Below are 22,921 nucleotides of genomic sequence, written 5' to 3' on the forward strand. Positions count from 1 at the left end.
GAGAGGGGGGTTGTAATGTGCGGGAAGGGGATGGTGGCATTATTGCGGCATCGGCGGGGGTGATGGGGCAGGTTTTGGTACAGTATAAGTCATCAAAAGGACAAAATATAAGAAAACCAATGCCCCTCCGAAGGGACACCACCTTGTAGTGGTGGAGGGGCTTCCGTGTTTCAATGACTCAGGGGGCTATGCTGAAGGGTTACCCATATCAGACAGGCCTCTGAGGAGAAACCAGACAAAGAGTGTCCCAAACTAGGGAGAGTGGAAAGAAGGTGACCTGAGGCTTGTACGCTCAACGGTCCAGCTGTCCTCTGAAGTTCTGTCTTTGTTTACTTGAAGTTTCCTCTTTGCATTTGCACTTGCCTTAACTGAGAGGAAGGGGACAATGGGGGGTCAGCCGCCGATGGCCAGCATTTTGTCCCCTGTGCAGCAAGTGTGGGACCGCTGCGCGACGAGCTGCCCACAGATGACTGGGTTGATGAGTCCTTTGATTAGCACCGGCGAAGGAGCGTCGATGCTCTTGGACCTGGAAACAACTTCATCACTCTCAAATCATTTAACCACCATGCCCAAAGGAGTGGAGGAGTGAGTTAGGAGTGTATGCTGAAATGGAAGTCGTTTACAGCTGAACCCGTGTTGGCGGTGCCACTCCTAAAACCGTAAGAGCTATCAGCTTGGAGTTTTTGGCTCCCGTGGAGGTTACATTGAATATCATCTGGAAGGCGCGCCAGGACCTAACGGTGGTAGTAAATAATTTTGCTTCAGATATAATCTTATTAGTGAGTTACATGGATAATCTAATCGAATCCTTGGAGAATGAAAAATTGATACAGCAAATGAAGTTCTACAGGAATAGGAAACGGTTAAGATTTTGAAAACGTTAATAGACCAGAAAAATTTGAACAAAATGAATATTATTACAGATGATTAATATCGAGATTGTTGTTTTCCCAGAGTTCCGGGTATGACTCCTAAAGTTTTTTTTCCTCTGAAATGATTCCTCTTAGTATATTAATTCAAAAGGAGTGAGGCCTGTGAAACTGGGATTGCCTTAATCAGTGGGAATTGGTTTAGGGATTCAAGTGTTTGTATTGTTAAATAATTTCTGGTTTTAAAAGAGAAAAAAATGAAATCAGGTGTATTATTTCCACTAATATTAGACAACAAGTATGTTTCAAACGAAATTAATTGACTATACACCTTCTTGGGTTTGAAGAAGCCAACCAGATGATCAATGTGGAATAATGATTTAGATAAATAATAACTGGGGATAATCAGGTTAATACCACGTTTTCTTTGTTTACTGTTGTTTAATTGATCTCCTTGTCTTGTTTCACTCTCCCTATTTATTTTGTGGTCTAAGAAAGAGAAAGATTGTATATAATCCATTTATCCAGTTGAGATTGTTTTCTTCTAATATTGTATTATTGTATAGTCATCTCTGTATTACTGTTTGCAAGTGACCCTTGTAATATGAAAAATTATAAATAAATGATTTAAAAAAAAGAAAACCAATGGACTGCATTAGGGTCTTATAGCACATTTAGTTATGTTTAAGCAAATGAGAGATCTGCATGAAAGAAAGTATTTATTTTTATTATTTTGACTTCTGAAAAACATTTGTCCCTGTAACATGCTCAAAACAGAATAATCCATTTGTACAAAAAACCCCCCAGAATAATCCATTTGTACAAAAGAGATGAGGTAAAGATGTGATTCCATGTGCGCCAATGAAAGGAGAGTTTAATTTTACTTCCAATCTTTGTAACACCAGGCTTCCCAAGGCAGATTACAACAATAGTTAAGATGAACCCTTCAATAAACAGGATATGCTCACTGAAATGTGGCTATATATTACTATATTGTATAGAACAGTGTAGAAAAAGGAGCACAAAATACAGCCTTTATTAGTTTTGTTTCCACCAGCTACAATAATTTTTAAGCAGTTTTAGTGATATTCGATTTTACTGCATGATAGTTATGTCTACATATGGGAAGCTTTCAAATAAATTAAAAAGCTGTCGAGTAAAAACAGCCAATTCTGATGAGGAGTGAACGTGTGTGTAGTACTATCTTCAGTGTCTTTGCCTGATTTACCAAATAATATAACATATATAATTGAAAGTGATCTACAACACTGGAGTTGCTGAAGCTTTGCTTGTCTTTTGCCATCTGTGGGACACATATCATAGAAATGTGTCATGCACTGGCCTCGGTTCCCCCAGTGCTGGAATTGCTGATCTTCTTCGGTATTTTGCAATTTGTAGGACACAGACTGGAGAAGTCAGTGCGGTATTGGCCATAGTTCCCCCATGCTGGATTTAGGTAATCTTCTTTCAGTCTTTTGCCATTTGCGGGACACAGACCGTAGAAGTCTGTGCTGCTTCAGCCTTAGTTCCCACTACTCTTGCACAACATAACACCTCAAGAGCCATGTTGTGTTTTCATCCTCTTTCTATTTAGGCATCCCCTGTGTCTGTCTCACACATTTTTGAATTCTCTCACTGTTGTCTCTACCACCTCTCCTGGAAGGGCATTCCAGGCATCTACTACCCTCTCTGAAAATGCATTTCCTGACATTACTCCTAAGTCTACTTCCCTGCAACTTCCATTCATGTCCTTTAGTTCTATTACCCTTACATCTCTGGAAGATGTTTGTTTGTATATTAATACCTTTCAATTACTTAAACGTCTGCATCATATCACCTCTCTCCTTTTCTCTATCGTATACATATTCAAGTCCTCCAGTCTCTTCTCATATGTCTTATGGCACAAATCCTGCATCATATTTGTCACCTTCCTCTGAACCACCTCGACTTTTTATGTCTGTGTAGAGATATGGCCTCCAAAACTGGACACAATACTCCAAGTGGGGCCTCACCAATGACTTGTACAGGGGTATGAACACCTCTTTTCTTATGCTGGTTCTGGCTCTCTCTATGCAGCCTAGAATTTTCGAGCAACAGCCACCACCTTGTCACATTGTTTTGCCACCGTGAGATCCTCACACACTATTACCCCAAGGTCTCTCTCCTGATATGTGTGTCAATCTCTCACTCCCTAGCACATACTGCTCTAATTAATTTTTACACACCAAGTGCATCACTTTTCACTTCTTCACATTAAATTTTAACTGCCAAACATTTGACCATTCTTGTATTTTGTTTATTTATTTATTGGGATTTATTAACCACCTTTATGAAGAGATTCACCCTAATTTCTGTAGATCTATTCTCACGTTGTCCACTCCTTCCGGGGAGTCGACTCTGTTGCAAATTTTGGTGTCATCCATAAAAAGGCAAATTTTTCCTTCTAACCCTTCAGCAATGCCGCTCACAAATATGTTGAAGAACTGGCCCAAGTACCGATCCCTGAGGCACTCCACTACTTACATTTCTATCCTCTGAGTAGACTCCATTTACCACCACCCTCTGCCATCTGTCAGTCAGCCAGTTCCCAACCCAGAATACTACTTTAGTGCTAATTTTCAAAGCACTTAGACTTACAATATTACATACAGGCTCATTTTCAAAAGAGATAGATGTCCAAAAAGTGACATAGGTCAGCACTTGGACGTTTATCTCACAGAAACGTCCAAATCAGTATTATCGAAACGTCTTTTTGGACGTCTTTCTCTGAAGTTCGTCAGAAGGACATCCAAATCTCAAGGGGGCATGCCAGGGGCATGTTCAAGGCAGGATTTGGGCGTTCCTAAGACATGGACATCTTTCAGCAATAATGAAACAACAAAGACATCCAAAATGTAGACATTTTGAGCTAGACTTGTTTTTATAGCAAATAGCTGCAGTGGGAATTGAACCCACTTCCCAAGGATCAAGGTCTGCTGCACTGGCCACTAGGCTACTCCTCTACTCCACACAAGAGGTGCCCCAAATGACCACTGGAGGGACTCGAGAATCACCTCCCCTTACTCCCCCAGTGGTCACTATCCCCCTCTCACTCCAAAAAAATGTGATTAAAATATTACTTGCCAGCCTCAGATGTTATACTCAGGTCAATTAGAATAGCATGCAGATCCCTGGAGTAGTCTAGTAGTGATGCAGTGCACTGCAGACAGGTGGACCCAGGCTTCTACCTCCCCCTACTTGTTACACTTGGGAGGAAACTGTGAGCCCTCCAAAACCCACCTGAAACCCACTGTACCCACGTAATGATTCTCCCTTCACCTGTAAGGGCTATGGTAGTGGTGTACAGTTGGGGGTAGTGGGTTTTGGGGGTGGTTGGGGGCTTAGCAGACAAGGTAAGGGAGCAATGGTGAGATGTGTACATCGAAGCATTTTATAAAGTCCACTGCAGTGCCAAGGATGCCCTATCGCTTTCCTGGGATGTCACTTTGCCACTATTCTACCTGATGCCAAGCTTTGTAATTTTTTTTTATAACATCTGAGCCTTGTATCATTAGATTTGGGCTTTGAATTCAGATTTATAGATGAAAAGTAGGTCTCATTACATATATCTAAATACCAGGGTGCTATTTTTCCATATTTCATAGCAAGAGTGTACATTCCCTAATTACCTGTCCCAATGCAACTGAAGCTTTTTCTGTTTTTTTGTAGAAAATGACCTTTCCTGTTTTGATTTTGGACGTTTTACAAAAAATGTCCAAATTCAGACTTAGACGTCATACCCAAAAATGTCCCTTGTGCATTTGACTTGCCCAAAGTCACAAGGAGCAGCAGTGGGAATTGAACTCATGTTGCCAGGATCAAAGCCACTCCTCCTCTATTTTGGACATCTTGCATTTGGACGTCTTTTGTTCGAAAATGGACCAAAAAAAGGACGTCAAAATCACACGACATCCATAGTATATTCAAACACAAAAGATAGACGTCCATCTTTTTGAAAATGACCTTCTTTCCTGTTTGGAATTTGGATGTCTTTGTAAAATGTCCAAATTCTGACTTAGATGTTTCTTTCAAAAATGCCCTTCGTAGTAACCTATGGAACTTTGTAAGTCTAAGTGATTTGAAAATGAGCCTCCATATGTTCTAAGTTTAGTCCACTGAGTTTATTTATGAGCTTCCTATGAGGGACTGTGTCAAAGGCTTTACTGAAATCCAAGTAGACTATATCCAGCACATGTCCACTATCCAATTCTCTGATTACCCAGTCAAAGAAATTGATCAGATTCATTTGGCACAATTTTCCTTTGGTGAAACTATGTTGCCTCACATTTTGTAACCCATTGGGTTCCACAGCTTTCCTTGAGCAGTGCCTCAATTGCCTTTCCAACCACTGAAGTAAGCCAACTGGCCTACAGTTTCCAATTTTTTCTGTCTTCACTTTTGTGAAGAGGGACCACATCCATTCTTCTCTAACTCTGGGGAACCTCTATCTTCAGGTAGGTATTAGATACTGGGGCTAATGCTATGGTAATAGCAAGGTCACATGCTTCACGTTCCTCCTTTTTCAAATCAACTGGTTATGGGTACCCAATTCTCCAAGATGGCAACCCATTGCCTCATGGCACACATAGACACTGATAAACAGGCCTCCTGCTTCATTAGGTCCTCCAGATACACCTCCTGCAGTAGACATTGACCACAATCTCACACAGAACAAATGTTTAAAGAAATTAGGAAAGCTAGTAAATTGGGCAGTATTATAATAATGGATGATTTCAATTACCCCAATACTGACTGGATAAATGTTATATCAGGGAGTGCTAGAGAGGTAAAATTCATAGATGTAATAAATTACAGCTTCTTGGAGCAACAGGTCCAAGAACTGACAGAAGGGGGAGCTATTTTAGAGCTAGTCCTTAGTGGAATTCAGGGCATCGCATGAGAGGTAAAGGGGTTGGATCCACTGGGAAACAGTGATCATAACATGAACAAATTTGAGCTGATATCTAGAGTGAAGTCACTAAGGAAATCTACTGTAGCAACATTTAATTATCGAAAAAGGTGATGACGACAAAATGAGGAAAATGGTTAAAAAGAAGCTAAAAGGATTGGAAGCAAAGGTTAGGATTTTAAATCTGGCATGGATATTGTTTAAAAATACCATTGTAGAAGCCCAGACTAGATGTACTCCACGTATTAACAAGATGGAAAGAAGAGCAAATGATAGCCAGCACGGTTAAAAGGTGAACTGAAACAGGCTATTAGAGTCAGAAAAGGATCCAAATGAAGAAAATAAGAAGCAGCATAAGCACTGACAAGCTAGATGCAAAGCATTGATAAAAATGGCTACAAGAGAATGTGAGGAAAAACTGGCCGCAGAGACAAAAACTCATACCTTTTTCACACTTATCATAAGCAGAAAGCCATGGGACCGTTTAGATCATGAAGGAGCAAAAGGTTCACTCAGGAAGCACAAGACCATAGTGGAGAGATTGAATAAATTCTTATTCAATCTCTCTGCTATGGTCTTGTGCTTCCTGAGTGAACCTTCTTTGCTCCGGGCTTTACAGAAGAAGATATAAGAGATCAACCTGTACCAGAAAAGGTTTTCAAGGATGACGATGTGGAGGAACTGAAAGAAATCTCAGTGAACCTGAAAGACATACTGAGCCAAAACCAACAAGTTAAAGAATGATAAATCACCTAGACCAGATGGTATACACAACAGAATACTGAAAGAACTCAAACATGAAATTGCTGATCTGCTTTCAGTGATCTGTAACCTGTCATTAAAATTGTCTGTAGTACCTGAAGATTGGAGTTGGTCAATGTAACGCCGATTTTTAAAAAGGGAAGTCTGACTTCAGTGCCAAGCAAAATAGTGGAAACTATTATAAAGAATAAAATTATGGAACACTAAACCTTAGATAAACACGGTTTAATGGGACAGAGTCAGCATGGGTTTAGCCAAGGGGAGTCGTGTCTCACCAATTTGCTTCATTTCTTTGATGATGTGAATAAACATGTAGATAATGGTGAGCTGGTTGATGGAGAGGCATATTTTCAAAGCACTTAGCCTTCCAAAGTTCCATAGAAACCTATTGAACTTTGGAAGGCTAAGTGCTTTGAAAATATGCCTCGTAGTGTATCTAGATTTTTGGAAAGCTTTTGACAAAGTTCTTTAGGAGAGACTCCTGAGAAAATTAAAAAGTCATGGGATAGGAGGCAATGTCCTTCTGTGAATTAGGAATTGGGTTATTGGCCAGAAAATGGAGGATAAAATTATGTGGTCATTTTTCTCAATGGAAGAGGGTGAATAGTGGGGTGCCACAGGGATCTGTACTGGGACTGGTTCTATTTAACATATTTATAAATGATCTGGAAATTGGAAGAAGTGAAGTGGCGGTATTGGGTACCCCTGGGAATCAGTAATCATAACATGATTAAGTTTCAGCTACTATCTGGGATGAACCCACAAAAGAAATCTACTGTAGCTGCATTTAATTTTCAAAAGTGTGACTATAATAAAATGAGGAAAATGGTTAAAAAGAAACTAAAAGGATCGGATGCAAAGGTTAGGACACTCAATCAGGCTTGGATGTTATTTAAAAATACCATCTTGAAAGCCGTTATTAAAAAATACCATATTGAAAACCCAGTCCAGATGCATTCCACATATTTGCAAAGGTGGAAAGAAGAGAAAACGTCAGCCAGCATGGTTAAAAGGTGAAGTAAAAGAAGCCATTACAGCCAAAAGATTGGCCTTCAAAGAATGGAAAAAGGACCCAAACAAAGAAAATAAGAAGCAACATAAGCACTGGCAAGTCAGATGCAAAACATTAATAAAGAAGGCTAAAAGATAATATGAAGAGAAACTTGCCGCAGAGGCTAAAACTCCCAGTAACAACTTTTTCAGGTACATCAGAAGCAGAAAGCCTGCAAGGGAATCTGTGGGGCCGTTAGATCATGAAGGAGCAAAAAGGGCGCTCAGGGAGGACAAGGCCATAGCGGAGAAACTGAATGAATTCTTTGCTTCTGTCTTTACAGATGAAGATGTAAGAGATCTGTCTGTACCGGAAATGGTTTTCAAGGGTGATGATACAGAGGAATTGAAAGAAATATCAGTGTACCTGGAAGATCTACTGAGCCAAATTGACAAAGTAGTAAATCACCTGGACCGGGTGGCATACATCCAAGGGTACTCAAAGAACTCAAGCATGAAATTGCTGATCTGCTGTTAGTAATATATAACCTGTCCTTAAAATCATCCCTAGTACCTGAAGATTGGAGGGTGGCCAATGTGATGCCAATTTTTAAAAAGGGTTCTAGGGGTGATCCTGGAAATTATAGACCGGTAAGCCTGACGTTGGTGCTGGGCAAAATAATGGAAACTATTATAAAGAATAAAATGATAGAACACCTAGACAAACATGGTTTAATGGGAGAGTCAGCATGGGTTCAGCTGAGGGAAGTCTTGCCTCACCAACTTGCTTGATTTTTTTGAAGGCATAAATAAACATGTGGATAAAGGTGAGCCGCTTAATGTAGTGTATCTAGATTTTCAGAAAGCTTTTGATAAAGTTCCTCATCAGAGACTCTTGAGAAAAATAAAGAGTCATGGGATAGAAGGCAAGGTTCTGGTGTGGATTAGGAATTAGTTATTGGACAGAAAACAGAGGGTAGGGTTAAATGGCCATTTCTCTCAATGGAGGAGAGTGAACAGTGGAGTGCCACAGGGATCTGTACTGGGACCAGTACTATTTAACATATTTATAAATGATATGGAAATCAGAACGACGAGTGAGGTGATCAAATTTGCAGATGATACAAAACTATTCAAGGTTGTTAAAACACATGTAGACTGTGAAATATTGTAGGAAGACCTTAGGAAATTGGAAGACTGGGTGTCCAAATGGCAAATGAAATTTAATGTGGACAAATGTAAGGTGATGCACATTGGAAAGAATAATTCGAATCACAGTTACCTGATGCTACGGTCCACCTTGGGGGTCAGAGCTCAAGAAAAAGATCTGGGTGTCGTCGTAGATAATGCGCTGAAATCTTCTGCTCAGCATGTGGCGGCAGCCAAAAAATCAAACAGGATGCTAGAAATTATTAGGAAAGGGATGGTGAATAAGACTGAAAATACTATAATGCCTTTGTATTGCTCCATGGTGTATCTGCACCTGAGTGTTGTGTTCAATTCTGGTCACCTTAGAAAAGGTTCAAAGAAGAGTGACTAAAATGATTAAAGGATGGAACTCCTCTTGCATGAGGAAAGGCTAAAGAGGTTAGGGCTCTTCAGCTTGGAAAAGAGACGGATGAGGGGAGATATGATTGAGGTCTACAAAATCCTGAGTGGTGTAGAATGAGTAGAAGTACATCGATTTTTTACTCGTTCCAAAAATTCAAATGACTAGGGGACACTCGAGGAAGTTACATGGAAATACTTTTAAAACAAATATGAGTGTATCTGAGTTTTAAAAAAGGTTTGGACAAATTCCTGGAGAAAAAGTCCATAGTCTGCTATTGCGATAGACATGGAAGAAGCCATTGCTTGCCCCAGGATTGGTAGCATGGAATGTTGTTAGTAATTGGGTTTCTGCCAGGTACTTGTGACCTGGATCGGCCACTGCTGAATGCAGGATCTTGGACTTCACGGACCATTGGTATGACGCAGTATGGCTATTCTTATGTTCTTATGACAGTGAACACTTCAAGATCGAACGTGGGCATTTCTATGGACTATTCCATCCCCACTGGAGGGGATATGGGTATGGGTGGTTAGCTGATATGTCACTAAATTATTTCTAAATAGGATGAATCTGGCCACATGGCAGATGGTGAAGTGCCCCACTCAGTGGTATCTCTTCAGTCTCTGGCTCCAGGTTACTGGGACTATTGGTTCAGTCTTCCATATGGGGTGAAAGTTGAGCATTGTTTGGCTCAGTGGTCTAAGAGATACAGGCAGTATGCTTGCATGACTTCCTCTCCATTGCAGTTCATTACAATAACTAATGCCTAAGGGGATGTGTGTCTTTGTACAAGAAGTTCCATAGGCTCCCAGTTTCTCCCAACATCAAAGTCCTGTCCAGCACTAGGTATACAAGTCACAGAGGGACTGCATCTCCTGCCAACTCCCTCTCAATAAAACATCCATGGAAGCACTAAATGCTTCTAAGGCTGGTGAAAACTGTGATCTTGGCATTCATATGACACTTGCACCATAGCATCTTCTACGGCAAGCCATGTCCTGCCTTGCACATGGCCAGGGGTATGATTTTTACCAGGCAGATTTTACTTACAGTCTTAATGAACTAAGGTTGTGAATTCTCAGACTGAAGCTCCTGGTCACAATTTCAGACTGTGGGCTGTGAAGAATGTTGATTCTAAAAAGTACTGACAACTCCAGTGGGTTTCTCTTTTTCCATCGCCAATCCAGTGGCAGTGATTCTATTAGCAGCAGCAGTCATGGTAGTTGAGACAATCAGTCACTATCTTGGTTCCCAGGGCTAGGGAACTCACTCCAATGGATTTCAGCACTCTCTCAGCAGGATCCTTGATGAGGAAACTGGGGTATAGCAGCTCCAGCCCTCAGGCATGGTCACTCTCTCTCTTCCAGCACCGAGCTAAGCTTTCCATATGCATCTCAGTGGTTACCTCATGCTCATTTGTTGACATGCCCCATAAACATCACTCGCTTTCCCTTTCCTTGGGTAAAAAAGATATAGTGGGATTAAAAAGGTACGGAGAAAGGCGAAGAAAATGATAACGGGATTGGAAAGACTCCTATGAGGAAAGGCTAAAGAAGCTTAGGGGAGATATGACAGAGGGCTATAAAATACTGAGTGGAGTGGAACAGGTAGACATGAGGCTGTCACAAGAAGTCACTGCAACCGTTTTCTCAAGGCAGAAACTGGAGGCAGGAGCAAGTGGGGCTCGCTCCTGTCCCCATCGCCCCCAGTGGACCATCAGGGACTTCAGGTAGGCCCATGTGGCCTATCCTGAGTATATGTGTGGTGGGGGGGGGGGGCGGTTGGGTTAGGAGTGGGTCTCTTGCCTTGTTGGGGGAGTCTTCATGTGCTTCTGAGTGGTGGGAGGGAGGAAGAGTAGTCTTTATGTGCTTCTGGGGGGAGGGGGAGAAAAGGTGGTGGGATTTGAAAGAGGATCAGCACACTTAGGTTGGGATCTGCTTAGCTAAACAGGTGAATTTAGGTCTGCTTGAAAGCTGTCCTAAATGTGCCCGCTTAGCTATAATTGTTCAGACACTGAATATTCCTTGCACTGGCATAACTGCCGGCTCCTCCCTGACTCTGTCCCCATAAGGCCCCTGTATAGATTGGCACAAAAATATCCAGTTCAGTGCCACTGAATATCGACAGTCGGACCATAGAGTACAATTTAAGTGGGCACTGAATATCAGGCAGAATATGTCTGTTCTTTAATCTGTCACTCCACATCTCTATAGCAACAACTAAAAGAAACAATTCAAGGAACATAATACTTTCGGTCACCTCATTTTCAACTCATCTGGCCAAGATGTAGCAATCCAGCTGCCACTTAAGAATGCTCCGAAGCCCTCTCCATCTGCTGCATCAGTGGATACTTGAGTTCATCATTACAGCATGATGCCATTGAAGTGCTCTAAGAATGTGGCCTAGATTTTTGGTTCCTCATACATATTCCCTGTGACTCTTATGAAATGCAACTGCTTACAAAGTTCTCTAGTTGACCAGGATAAATTCGTTACATAGGCCTTGCCCATCAAGATCACATCATCCTACAGGCAAAGTTCAAACTGCTTATGAGGGACTGCATGGTCTGAAAAGCGCCCTTGCATGCACCTGCAACAGCATTGATTGTGCTCACTAAGGTATTAACCTTGTCTGCAGGCAACCTGGAAACCTGCTAAAACAAATAACAGAGACGTGGCCCTCCATTTTAGTTTTAACAATCAGCATGCCTAATAACACTGCTAGCTCCAAGAAAGCCTCAAACCCGTGTCTGCATTCCCCGGTTCCAGCTCTGCCAACAAAAAGTCATCCAAATAGTGAACCACATGATCACGCCCCAGCAGCTTGATAGTTGCCCAATGCAGGAAGGTGCTAAACATTTCAAAATAAGCACATGAAATGTAGCAACCCATTGGCAAGTACTTATCAAAATAAAATTGGTCTCAGAATCTAAAATTCATCAATGGAAAACTATTGGGATGAACTGGAAGAAGTCAGAAAGTAGTCTCAGTATCTGCTTTTCACCACGAGAGTGCCTGGGCCCATTAGCTTGATGAGTTTAACTGCTGTGTCAAAGGATACATACTTAACTGAGCAAAAAGTGCCAATGTGCCAGCACACATTGTTAACTGAAATGCCTGGTCTAACTGCTGCTTCTTGCTTGGCACTAGCTGATGTACATTGCCTCCCCGCCAGGCCTGTCCCTCCACGATCATTGGGTCTAAAGGAATGCCTGACTTTTCTCCAGGTGTGTACCTTATTAGTCATATGAGTCACCTGCATGCCCCAATTCATAAATCTGTTTCCTGCCATCGTATCCCTGAAGTGCTCATTGTAGGTCAGCCATGCCCATCCATGATATCTTTATTAACCTCACCCCTAGGTTGCTCAGAAGAAGATATACTTGAAGAGGAAGAGTCCGAGGAAGAACTTAACTTGAAAGACAAGGCATTACTTGTTGTCTTTATCTTCTTGCCTTTCCTCTTAGAAGCCCATAGAGCAGGGCTTGACAAACCCCAGGCACCAGATCGCCATGCACCTAAAAAAATCTGGTCTGGCACCTAGGTTTTGTCTTCCCATTGGAGAAAGAGAGACTATAATCTCACCTTTTCTCCAATTTGCTATTATGAGCCCACTCCTCTGTGGATACCAGAAGGCAAAACAAATTACAGTTGTACCACCCTTTCCTCCAGCTTCTGCGCCTACTCTTCCATCTGCCCTTTTGCCCTCTGCTGATTGGATTAATTAATTCACTGTAAATGTTTAGGTCTTTTTACCACCTCTACAAATCTTCATATACCAGTTACCCACAATTTGTAGAGATAAAAGACCAAGGCTGCCGCTTATGAGAAAAGTAATTTCTTTTTTATTTACTTACCAAAGTACAAATATATAAAGGTACAGATATAATTAATAGTTTCTCATGAGAGAACAGGCTCTGCTATACAAAGTTATTTTCTGAACCCGTCTCTCCAAAGTAATGATCTGGTTCAGCTGCTTATAAACGTTTATGTTAAACAATGCTTCACATTACTTTAGCACTTACCTTCCTCAGAGATCATTCTGTTCTCACCATCTATTTTCCCTTAAATTGCTAATCCACATTCTCCTGTTTATTTACACTGGCCTCCCTCTCATGGCTGCTTGCAAGCATGAATGTCTTATCAGATCATGAGTCTCCAGCTCACATGCTTATCAGCCTTTTTGCTCTGTCTTGTTTCAAAGTGCAAACCCATGCTCATTATTTACATGATCCTTCTGGCTGATGCAGTGGGGTATTCTTCCATGTTTTCTTCCGGAAACAGCCTGGCTGATCCTCTCTGGGATAAAAATCTGGAGGAACGAGGAAACCCACAGCCCCCAGTGCACCCCATGTACCAGGGTTGTCATACTGCAGATAAAGGGCGGGGAAGGGTGTACCATCCTGCCCTTTGAGGTGGCCCATAAATTGGCCATTACAAATAAAGGCCATGCTGGACAAAACCACCTCCTGAGCATACATTGAATAAACTCCCACCAGTGGGCCCACCATATATGAAGGATGGTTAGCTGCAGACCAATCATACTGACAACTTGAGCCCTGAATCAGATGTGATACCCCTTCCCCAGATGCTAAAGGGGTAAGGCTGGGATCCCAAAACCCAAAGCAGCGCTGATATTGAGGGATCCCCAGGGTCTCTCTGGGTAGTCAGGTCCCAGAGGGTTATCCTGTATCCCCAGACTAGCGAGTCTCGTGGCCCCAAAGAAATCCTGAACTCAGTGGCATACTACAGGTGGGCACAGGCCCACCCAATGGTGGAACCCCACATCAACATCTCTCCTTTGTGGCACCCTGGCATCTGCCTGCCCGTCGCTGAACCCCATCCCTCCCTCGGTGTACCTTACAGGAGTCCCTGGCACCTGCAGTGATCCATTATTGCTGCCTGCGCCGGCCCCGCAGGCTTCCATTGCCCGAGTCCTGCCACACAGGAAGTATAAGTGACATCAGCAAGGGCGGGACCCTGGTGATGGAAGCCTGCGCGGCCGGCACAGGCAGCAATAATGGATCACTGCAGGTGCCAGGGACGTCTGTAAGGTACACCGAGGAGGGACTGGGTTCAGCAACAGGCGGGCAGATGCTGAGATGCTGCAGGGCCAGCACAGACAGCAATAATGAATCACTGCAGGCATCGGGGATGCCTGTATGGTACACCGGGAAAGGATGGGGGATCAGCAACAAGCAGGCAGATGACAAGATTAGGGTTATCATATGGCTCCAGAAAAAGGAGGACAGATCGAGCCAAGCTGGGTTTTACTTCCACTGCTTTCAATGGAAGCAAAACCTGGACTGGATCAATGTGTCCTTTTTCTGGAGCCATATGGTAACCCTAGACAAGATGTCACGAGGAGGAGAGATGTTGATGAAGTAGGTGAAAAAACCCCTAAATTTATTTTTAGCTCTCGGGGGGGGGGGGGGGGGGGGGGTGTGACATATGGTGTGGAAGAGCCCATCTAAGTTAACTCTGGACCCATCAAAAATACTGGGTCTGGCTATGCCACTGCCTGAACTGCATCTTCATATGGGAGAGGGAAGGGGGCGTCCTGCACACTGAACCCTTCTACTCCCTTTCATATTATTATTCCCACCAGCTCCCTTTTTCTTTTAACTCCACTTTAGCCAACTTGTACAATAATCTGGACTGAGTGAGCATGACAGGAGGACCCCCTCCCACAGCGGGATCTAAGGGAAGGACTTCAACAAAACTCGCCTCGGTAGCTCCAAACTGTTACCGGCACCAGAAATTGGAGCACAGCCTCCTGCAGCCGCCGTCCCATTAACTGTCGCAATCGCTGCATCAGAACTGGCCTCCGTCCAGACTGCCCCAGAGCCACGCACTGTGAAACTTATGCCTCACAGTGCCTTGGTGCCTCGGAATCCAAATTATCCCTGCTCACCATGCCGTTGTGGCATAGGGGTGATTTTTTTTTTTCACTGACAAAAGGAGATAGCGGAGAGAGGGCAAAGTTGGCAGGTTTGTTAATCCTCCTTCCCCCTACACCTGCAGCCCTATTTAAGTTTTTTTTTTTTTTAAATTTAAAGTCTGACATGACACCTCCCCGCAGTACTGCCAAAAACATCTGAATTCTGCATATCTAGTAGCAAACTATAAAAAAAAACCACACACACACAGATGCAATTCTTGTTCTAAGATTAGTTAAAGACATTTGTAAAGAAGAAAAGGCTAGAAAGAGGCAGTACACCCCTTTACCTAAGCTTCCACTCCGCTTAGTTACTATACTAACCAACTTGCAGAGGAAAAGCTAAACCTGTGTAGAGAGGGACACGATAGTTGCCAATGGGGAAGCAAACACTCCGCTCCCAATGAAGAGCTCGCATAGGTGGCCAATCAGGAGCTAGCTTGCATCTCACTTTCACCACTCGCTCGAGTTTGCCTTTGGGCTAATCACTCCGGTGTGTTTCTGTTTGCTGCAGGCAGGAAGCGATTAGTCTGCTTTTCCTGTAACCCAAAGAGAGAGCAAGCCAGTTAATTAGCCATTCAGTGGCCCTGCACTATACACTGCTTTCCTCAGGGCGTCTTAGTCACAATTACTGTTACTACCCAACAAACAAAGCCTAGGGCGTTCCTTTATAAGAGAGAGAGGCTTCTTTTTTTTTTTTTTTAATGGTAAAATCTGTCTTCAGCTGCATTTTTGCGTCTCGTTCACATCTTTCATGGGACTTTAATTCCTTTCATCAGTGATCACCGGCTTTGACAAGACAGAGATTCAGCCTGTGTGGCTTTGGCTGGAGGCAACTAGGCACCGGCACGAGGCTGGGATTCCTGATGGCGGCTCATCGACAAACCAGAATTCAAGCCTACCTGGAGAAGAATAAGATAGGTCCCCTCTTCGAGGTAAGCAGGGATTTGTCTTGTTGCTGGTGGTGAAAAGACGCTGACTTCTTTGCTTAAGTAAGTGAAAATTCATAATCTGGAAATAAACATGAAAATCTATAGAGCATTCTGAGCATCTGCATGCAGATATTATAAAAATGTTTGATCTGCAGAGGAAGATACTTTAAGATGGATAATCTCTGACTGTAGCCTACTCTATATTTAAATATGTGAAACTATTCCTGTGTACCGTACGTGCAAATCGTGACTTGGTTTCTCTAGGGCTATACTATTCATTTTTTTTAAATTATTATTATTTTTTTTATTATTTTTAAGTTTAAAAAAGGCATTCCGCTTAGGGGAAGTCACAGACAGAAACTACAATGTAGAATTACAAATGAAGTGCCAGGTACAGTAGAGGAGGTCGTGCTGTGTGCGTGAAAGTGCTGACTCGCCAGCGTTGTGCCCGTTGCCAGGGAGAGGGCTGGAGGCGTGGGGAGCACCCAGGTGAGCTGACTCCAGGCTTTGAGCGAGAAAAGCCTCCCAGAAGTTCCACTCAGCACTTCCCAGCCTGTTTTATATTACCATAAAATAATTAAGACTTGACGTGCCTTTATTAGTTCCCCTCCCCGAGATACTAGGTGCTACACTAGAGGCATGAGAATGTAAGGGGTTCATGGCTTTTTTTTTAAAGTCCAAGAATTTTATTGGTTTTAGAAAAAGACAAAACAATTTATCAATCAATAACATCAAGTAATGACATCAACTGTAACACAGAATTCAAACAAAAAAGAGAAAAAAAATTACCTAAAATTTTATAAGATTTCAGATAACTATCCACATGAGGCTTAAGTTTTAGTAGTAAAACATCTCACCCGTTTTGTCTGCAACAGAGGTTTCAAATTTATGAATCTGTAATATTGAATGCCACCAAAAAGTAGGATTGAGATTAGAATTATCTTTCCAAGGCATAAGAACCAGTTTTAGCACAGCAACCACTAAAATGTTCAGTAATTTTTGTTGGGAAACATCCAGTTGATCTTGGAATAGCACAGAACCTAACATAATAATTGAAGGAGTAATTGTAGGAAAAACTGGATTAAGTTGATTTGTATTTAAGTCCTTTGCAGCTCGGATAGTGCAGATTCAGATAAGTTCGTGTTGATATGGATGTATTTTTAATTGGTAAGTCGACCAAGTCTGTCATGTAGCTCGGGGCTTCTCAGTCGATGATTTTGTGAACCATGGTGCAGATTTTGAAGGCGATGCGTTCTTTGATTGGCAGCCAGTGTAGGTTTTCATGGAGGGGTTTTGCGCTTTCAAATTGCGTTTTGCCAAATATAAGCCTAGCTGCAGTGCTTTGGGCGGTCTGAAGTTTCTTTAGGGTTTGTTCTTTACATCCCGCATAAATTCCATTGCAGTAGTCTAAGTGGCTTAGTACCATTAATTGTATCAGGTTGCGGAATGTTTCCCTCTGGAAGAATTGCTTCACGCGTTTGAGTTTCCACAGTGAGTGGAACATTTTCTTTGTTGTGGATGCCACTTGGATCTCTAGTGTTAAAGTTACGGTCCAATGTAACGCCGAGGATTTTCAGGATGTCTGAGATAGGAAGGGTGTGATCTGGTGTGTTGATGTAAAAATGCACTTTAGCTAATGGTATTAGCTCACTATTTTAAAACTGTTTAGGATATTTATTTTTAAAAAACGTTTATGTGCAATAAAAACTTGAAATATACCTATAAAGCCTGTGGAAGCCTTTTATTGCCTGTTGCCTGCGTGGAGGTCTCAAATCAATACTGGTTGATATTTTTAGCGGCAGTAGTGACAAGGATGGAAGTGTGCTTCGTTTCAGGGGAACTATCTTACCCCCAGTGCTGTGACCAATAGCAAGTTTTGTTATTGTTTTTGAAACGAAACAGCACTGAAACCTAGGGGGCGCTACAGGAACCAACAACAAACAGAGCTCCCTGGAGTAAAGGCGTTCCTGTAAAAGATACAGGAAGTGTAAAACAAATCCTGGGGAGAAAAGTATATCCGGGAATATAAAGTACTCATCAGCCTTGTTCTTGATTCATGAGAGAAAAGAGAATCAAAATAAGGGGATCCCTTCCCCTCTAAAAACAGAACAAATGATTTAAACTTGGAGAGTTGGTCAGCAAAGAGAATAGCAAAACACTCAACCCTGTGGTGTAGCTGGGATTTAATGGGTTCCAATTACACCATATTGTCTAAGGTACTGAGGGGGGAGGGGTGCTCACTTAAAGCTCCAGTCAGTGAGTGATGAATGGGTGTCAAGGTATGCAGAAAAATTGAGGGGTGCCAAGGCAGATTGTGTTGGGGTGCATGATGAAGATGGGAATACTGTGTGTGTCTGGGTGTCTAGAGCAGGAGCATGTATGTTTGGGGATACTTTTGAGGTGTATAGAGTGGGAGAGTACATATAGGATGTGTGGAGCAGGGTTCTGTGGTCAAGATTTGGAAATGGGGGGGGGGGGGGCAGCACGAAGGATTATGTATACAGAGATGTCTGAGGCAGGATGGGTATGTGTGTCAGGGACCTATGAGAGAGGTGTCAGGTGAACAGCAGATATTGTGTGTGTGTTTGGGAGGAGGATTTCTGGGGAAGTGATCTGGGGAGAGTATTTGAGGTAGCTGTCAGGAGTGCAGTGGGGATAGGAGGCTGCTCTTCTGAATCCTCCATCTCAATCTCCATTCTTCAAATACATCCTTTTAGTCTGGGGCATGTGTACTTTTAGTAGTGCTGACATACTGCCTCTGATCCATTTAATTCTGTATGTGGCAGGTCAGTGGGAGAAGTGTTTTTGCTTTAACTGCAGCAAATTAAGTTGCTTCTGTGGACGATACCAAAATGTGCAATAGAGTAGATGCCCCTGATGGTGTAGATAACACGAGGAAGGACTTAGCAAAGCTAGAGGAATGGTCTGGAATTTGGCTGCTAAGATTTAATGCTAAAAAGAAAACAAAATGCTTAGACATGCATTTGGGCTGCAAAAACTTGACAGAACAGTACAGTTTAGGTGTTGAAAACCTTTAGGAGTGGGACTTGGGTTTGATCATATGTGATGACCTTAAGGTGGCCAAACAGGTAGAAAATGTGATGGCAAAAGCTAGAAGGATACTTGGGTGCATAGGGAGAAAATGGTTAGTAGAAAAAAAAAGTGATGATGCCCCTGTATAAAACTGGTGAGACCTCATTTAAAATATTGTGTACAACTCTGGAGACCATACCTTCAAAAGATACAAAAAGGATGGAGCTGGTCCAGAGGGCAGCTACTAAAATGGTCGGTGGTCTTTGTCATAAAGCATATGGGGACAGACGTAAAGATCTCAATATGTATACTTTGGAAGAAAGGTGGGAGAGGGGAGATATGATAGACATTTAAATACCTACGTGGCATAAGTGCACAGTAGACGAGTCTATGGAACAAGGAAAGCATAGGGTGAAGGTGAAAGGGGATAGACTCAGAAGTAAACTGAAGAAATACTTCTTCACTGAAAGGGTGGTGAATTAATGGAACAGCCTCCCAGTGGGAGCGAGTGGTGGAGACGAAAACAGTATCTGAATTCAAGAGGGCTTGGGACAAGTGCTTAGGATCTCTAAGGAAGTGATAGGGAGAGTAGATGGCATGGATGGGTAGACTGGATAGGCCGTATGGTCTTCATCTACCTAAATTTTTCTATGAAATTTGGCCCTATGGCAGCAGGAAGAGATTAAGTACTTCTCTTGCTGACTGGCTGCATGGGAATTAAAGTGACCAAAGGCAGCTCGGTAGCGCTATTGAAACTAAATGTGGTGTCTGCCTCTCTGACCTAATACATCACCACTGCTACTGCTCCTCAAATTCTGCAGTCCGCCCAGTAGCAAGTAGCCCCCCCCCCCCATCAGCCCCTGGCGTATTGCTGGGCTTGCTGAGTGGTGGCGATCTCTACACTGAATCCTAAAACATTAAAGGTAAACTTAGAAAAAAAGAAGGAGCTATTTCAGAGTGCTTGTCCAGCTGCCAACATGTTATGTGTGTGTGGTTTTTTTTGTTTGTTTTTTCTTTGAGCGGGCATGTATTGGGTGGAGAGTGGGCATCCTTTTGTTATCCGACTAGCATGATATGATTAGTGTGTGCTAACTGGATAATGCAAGGTTAACATGGAAGCACTTAGGAGTAAGTGCCCCCTGGGTTATTTATTTTGCAGGTCTTGCATGTTAATGTGAACATTAGCGCAGGTCCTGAAAAAAAAAAAAGACACTTAAGTACTGCAATCTTAGCATGTGGGAAAGTCTCAATGCACTAAGCACAAATGTTACTGCACTTAGTAAAAGGGCTCCTGAAAGTCTTTTATCCATTTTTTAAAAATTTTACATTACCCTTCAGTCTAAAACCTGCCAGTACTATTGACATAATACTGATGGGATATAGTATCTTCTGGAAACAGCTTCCAGTAGGGTTCCCAAAATTTCATTAAAGGACTGCCCAGACGAAGCTGATGATCTAAAGATATTGCTAAATGATCCTGGGTGTAAGCTTTGTGTGTTTTCAGTAAGTTCTTTTCATTCAGCAGTTCAATAAAGTTTAACTTATTAAGTTGCAGTTTTACCCCTTGACCCATTGAGTCAATGTAAATGACGACTTATTTTACTACAGATATTCTATCTGATCTGTTTATGGGTTTTAATATTTATTTTATGTATTAGGATTTATTTACTGCCTTTTTAAAGGAATTCACTCAAGGCGGTGTACAGTAAGAATAAATCAAACATGAGCAATAGACAATTACAGTAGTAAAAACAGTCAAAAAACTACAAAATATGGCATAGTATACTTATAATATAAACAAAGTACGTAATAGAATGTTTTAATTGACTGTAGGTATAAGCAAAGATGGAACATATAGATAGAAAGTAAGATGACTAATTTTAAGAAAGGTGCACATGAGGTCAGAGAGATGGTTAAATGTTATCTCAGCTAGGGTAGGAGTGGATAAACATGTCCTGCTGCAGTATGTGCAGCCCGTATCACTCGTGTGTGTGAGTGAGACAAACAGAATGTATTGCCATACTGGGACAGACCAAAGGCCCATCGAGTCCAGTATCCTGTTTCCAACAGTGGCCAGTCTGGGTTACAAGTACCTGGCAAGATCCCAAAACCATACAATATATTTTGTGCTGCTTATACTAGAAATATATATTTTTTTAATTTTTTGTTACATTTGTACCCCGCGCTTTCCCACTCATAGCAGGTTCAATGTGGCTTACATATTATATACAATATGCAGTGGATTTTCCCCAAGTTCATTTTAATAATGGCTTATGGACTTTTTTCATTTAGGAAGCTATCCAAACCTTTTTTTAAACCCCACTAAGGTAACTGCTTTAACTACATTCTCTGGCAACGAATTCCAGAGTTTAATTACATGTTGAGTGAAGAAATATTTTCTCTGATTCATTTTAAATTTACTACTTTGTAGCTTCATTGGTGCCCCCTAGTCCTTGTATTTTTGGAAAGAGTAAACAAGTGATTCATGTCTACCCATTCCATTCCACACGTTGTTTTATAGACCTCTATCATATCTCCCCTCAGCCATCTTTTCTCCAAGCTGAAGAGCCCTAGCTGCTTTAGCCTTTCCTCATAGGGAAGTTGTCCCATCCCCGTTATCATTTTATTTGCTCTTCTCTGTACCTTTTCTAATTCCACTATATTTTTTGAGATGCAGTGACCAGAATTACACACAATATTCAAGGTGCAGTCACACCGTGGAGCAATAAAAAGGCATTATATTGTCCTCCTTTTTGTTTTCCATTCCTTTCCTAATACCTAACATTCTATTTGGTTTCTTAGCTGCCACTGCACACTGAGCAGAGGGTTTCAACGTATCATCAATGATGATGCCTAGATCCATTTCCTGGTTGGTAACTCCTAATGTGGAACCTTGCATTATGTAGCTATAATTCGGGTTCCTCTTTCCCAAATACATCACTTTGCACTTGCTCACATTAAACGTCACCTGCTATTTGGATGCTCAGTCTCCCAGTCTCATAAGGTCCTCTTATAATTTTTCACAATCTTCTTATTGTTTAACACATTTGAATAACTTTGTGTCATCAGCAAATTTAAATACCTCATTATTTACTCCCATCTCTAGATCATTTCTAAATATGTTTAAAAAGCAGCGGTCTCAGCACAGACTCCTGGGGAACCCTACTACTCTTCTCCATTGAGAGTACTAACCATTTAACCCTTCTCTCTGTTTATCTGTTAACCAGTTTCTAATCCACAATAGAACACTATCTCCTATCCCCCCTCTGGAGTCTTTCATGAGGTACTTTGTCAAATGCCTTTTGAAAATCCAGATACACAATATCTACTGTCTCACCTACCTTTATCCACATGTTTGTTCACCCCTTCAAAGAAATGTAATAGATTGCTGAGGCTAGATTTCCCTTCACCAAATCCATGTTAGTTACTTCTTCCATTAAAGGACTGGTTGAAGAGCCAAGCTTTCACCTGTTTCTTGAAGTAGAGAGAGTCTTGTGTTAAGCAGAGCATTTCAGGGAGTGCATTCCAGAGTGTGGGGGCTATTCCAGAGAAAGCTTGCTTGCGGGTATTACATTGTGTAATGTCTTTTGGAGAGGTTGTGGTTTCTGATAGTCTTTGAGAGGACCTTAATGTCCTTAGAGGTGTGTAAATGATCATTGTGTTCTTCAGGTACTTGGAGCCATTTCCTTTAAGGGCCTTGAAGATCGGACATAAAGTTTTAAATTTAGTCCTGTATTGTACTGGTAGCCAGCGAAGCTTTAGCAAAAATGGTGTGATGTGGTCACGTCGCTTGCAACCTTCTATTAGTCTTGGATTTGTGGAATCAGAATGTGTTGAATCTAACTATATTCCAAGGTTCCTGACTTTATGATTTGAGGGGGAGTTTGTACTTCCCAAA

The 22,921-nt window shown here is 41.9% G+C and overlaps 1 protein-coding gene across 1 annotated transcript in view; it reads left to right on the forward strand.

The window, feature by feature from the left end:
- Positions 1–15,791: 15,791 nt before the first annotated feature.
- The window catches only part of C1H8orf34 (chromosome 1 C8orf34 homolog), a 397,204-nt gene continuing 390,074 nt past the window's right edge, over positions 15,792–22,921 (forward strand). The window contains exon 1 of the mRNA XM_030190169.1: positions 15,792–15,993. Within this exon, the coding sequence (XP_030046029.1) occupies positions 15,925–15,993 (69 nt within the window). The 5' untranslated portion in view covers positions 15,792–15,924. The remainder of the gene's footprint in view (positions 15,994–22,921) is intronic.

The sequence above is a fragment of the Microcaecilia unicolor genome, chromosome 1, assembly GCF_901765095.1.
Source record: "Microcaecilia unicolor chromosome 1, aMicUni1.1, whole genome shotgun sequence".
Taxonomy (NCBI): domain Eukaryota; kingdom Metazoa; phylum Chordata; class Amphibia; order Gymnophiona; family Siphonopidae; genus Microcaecilia; species Microcaecilia unicolor.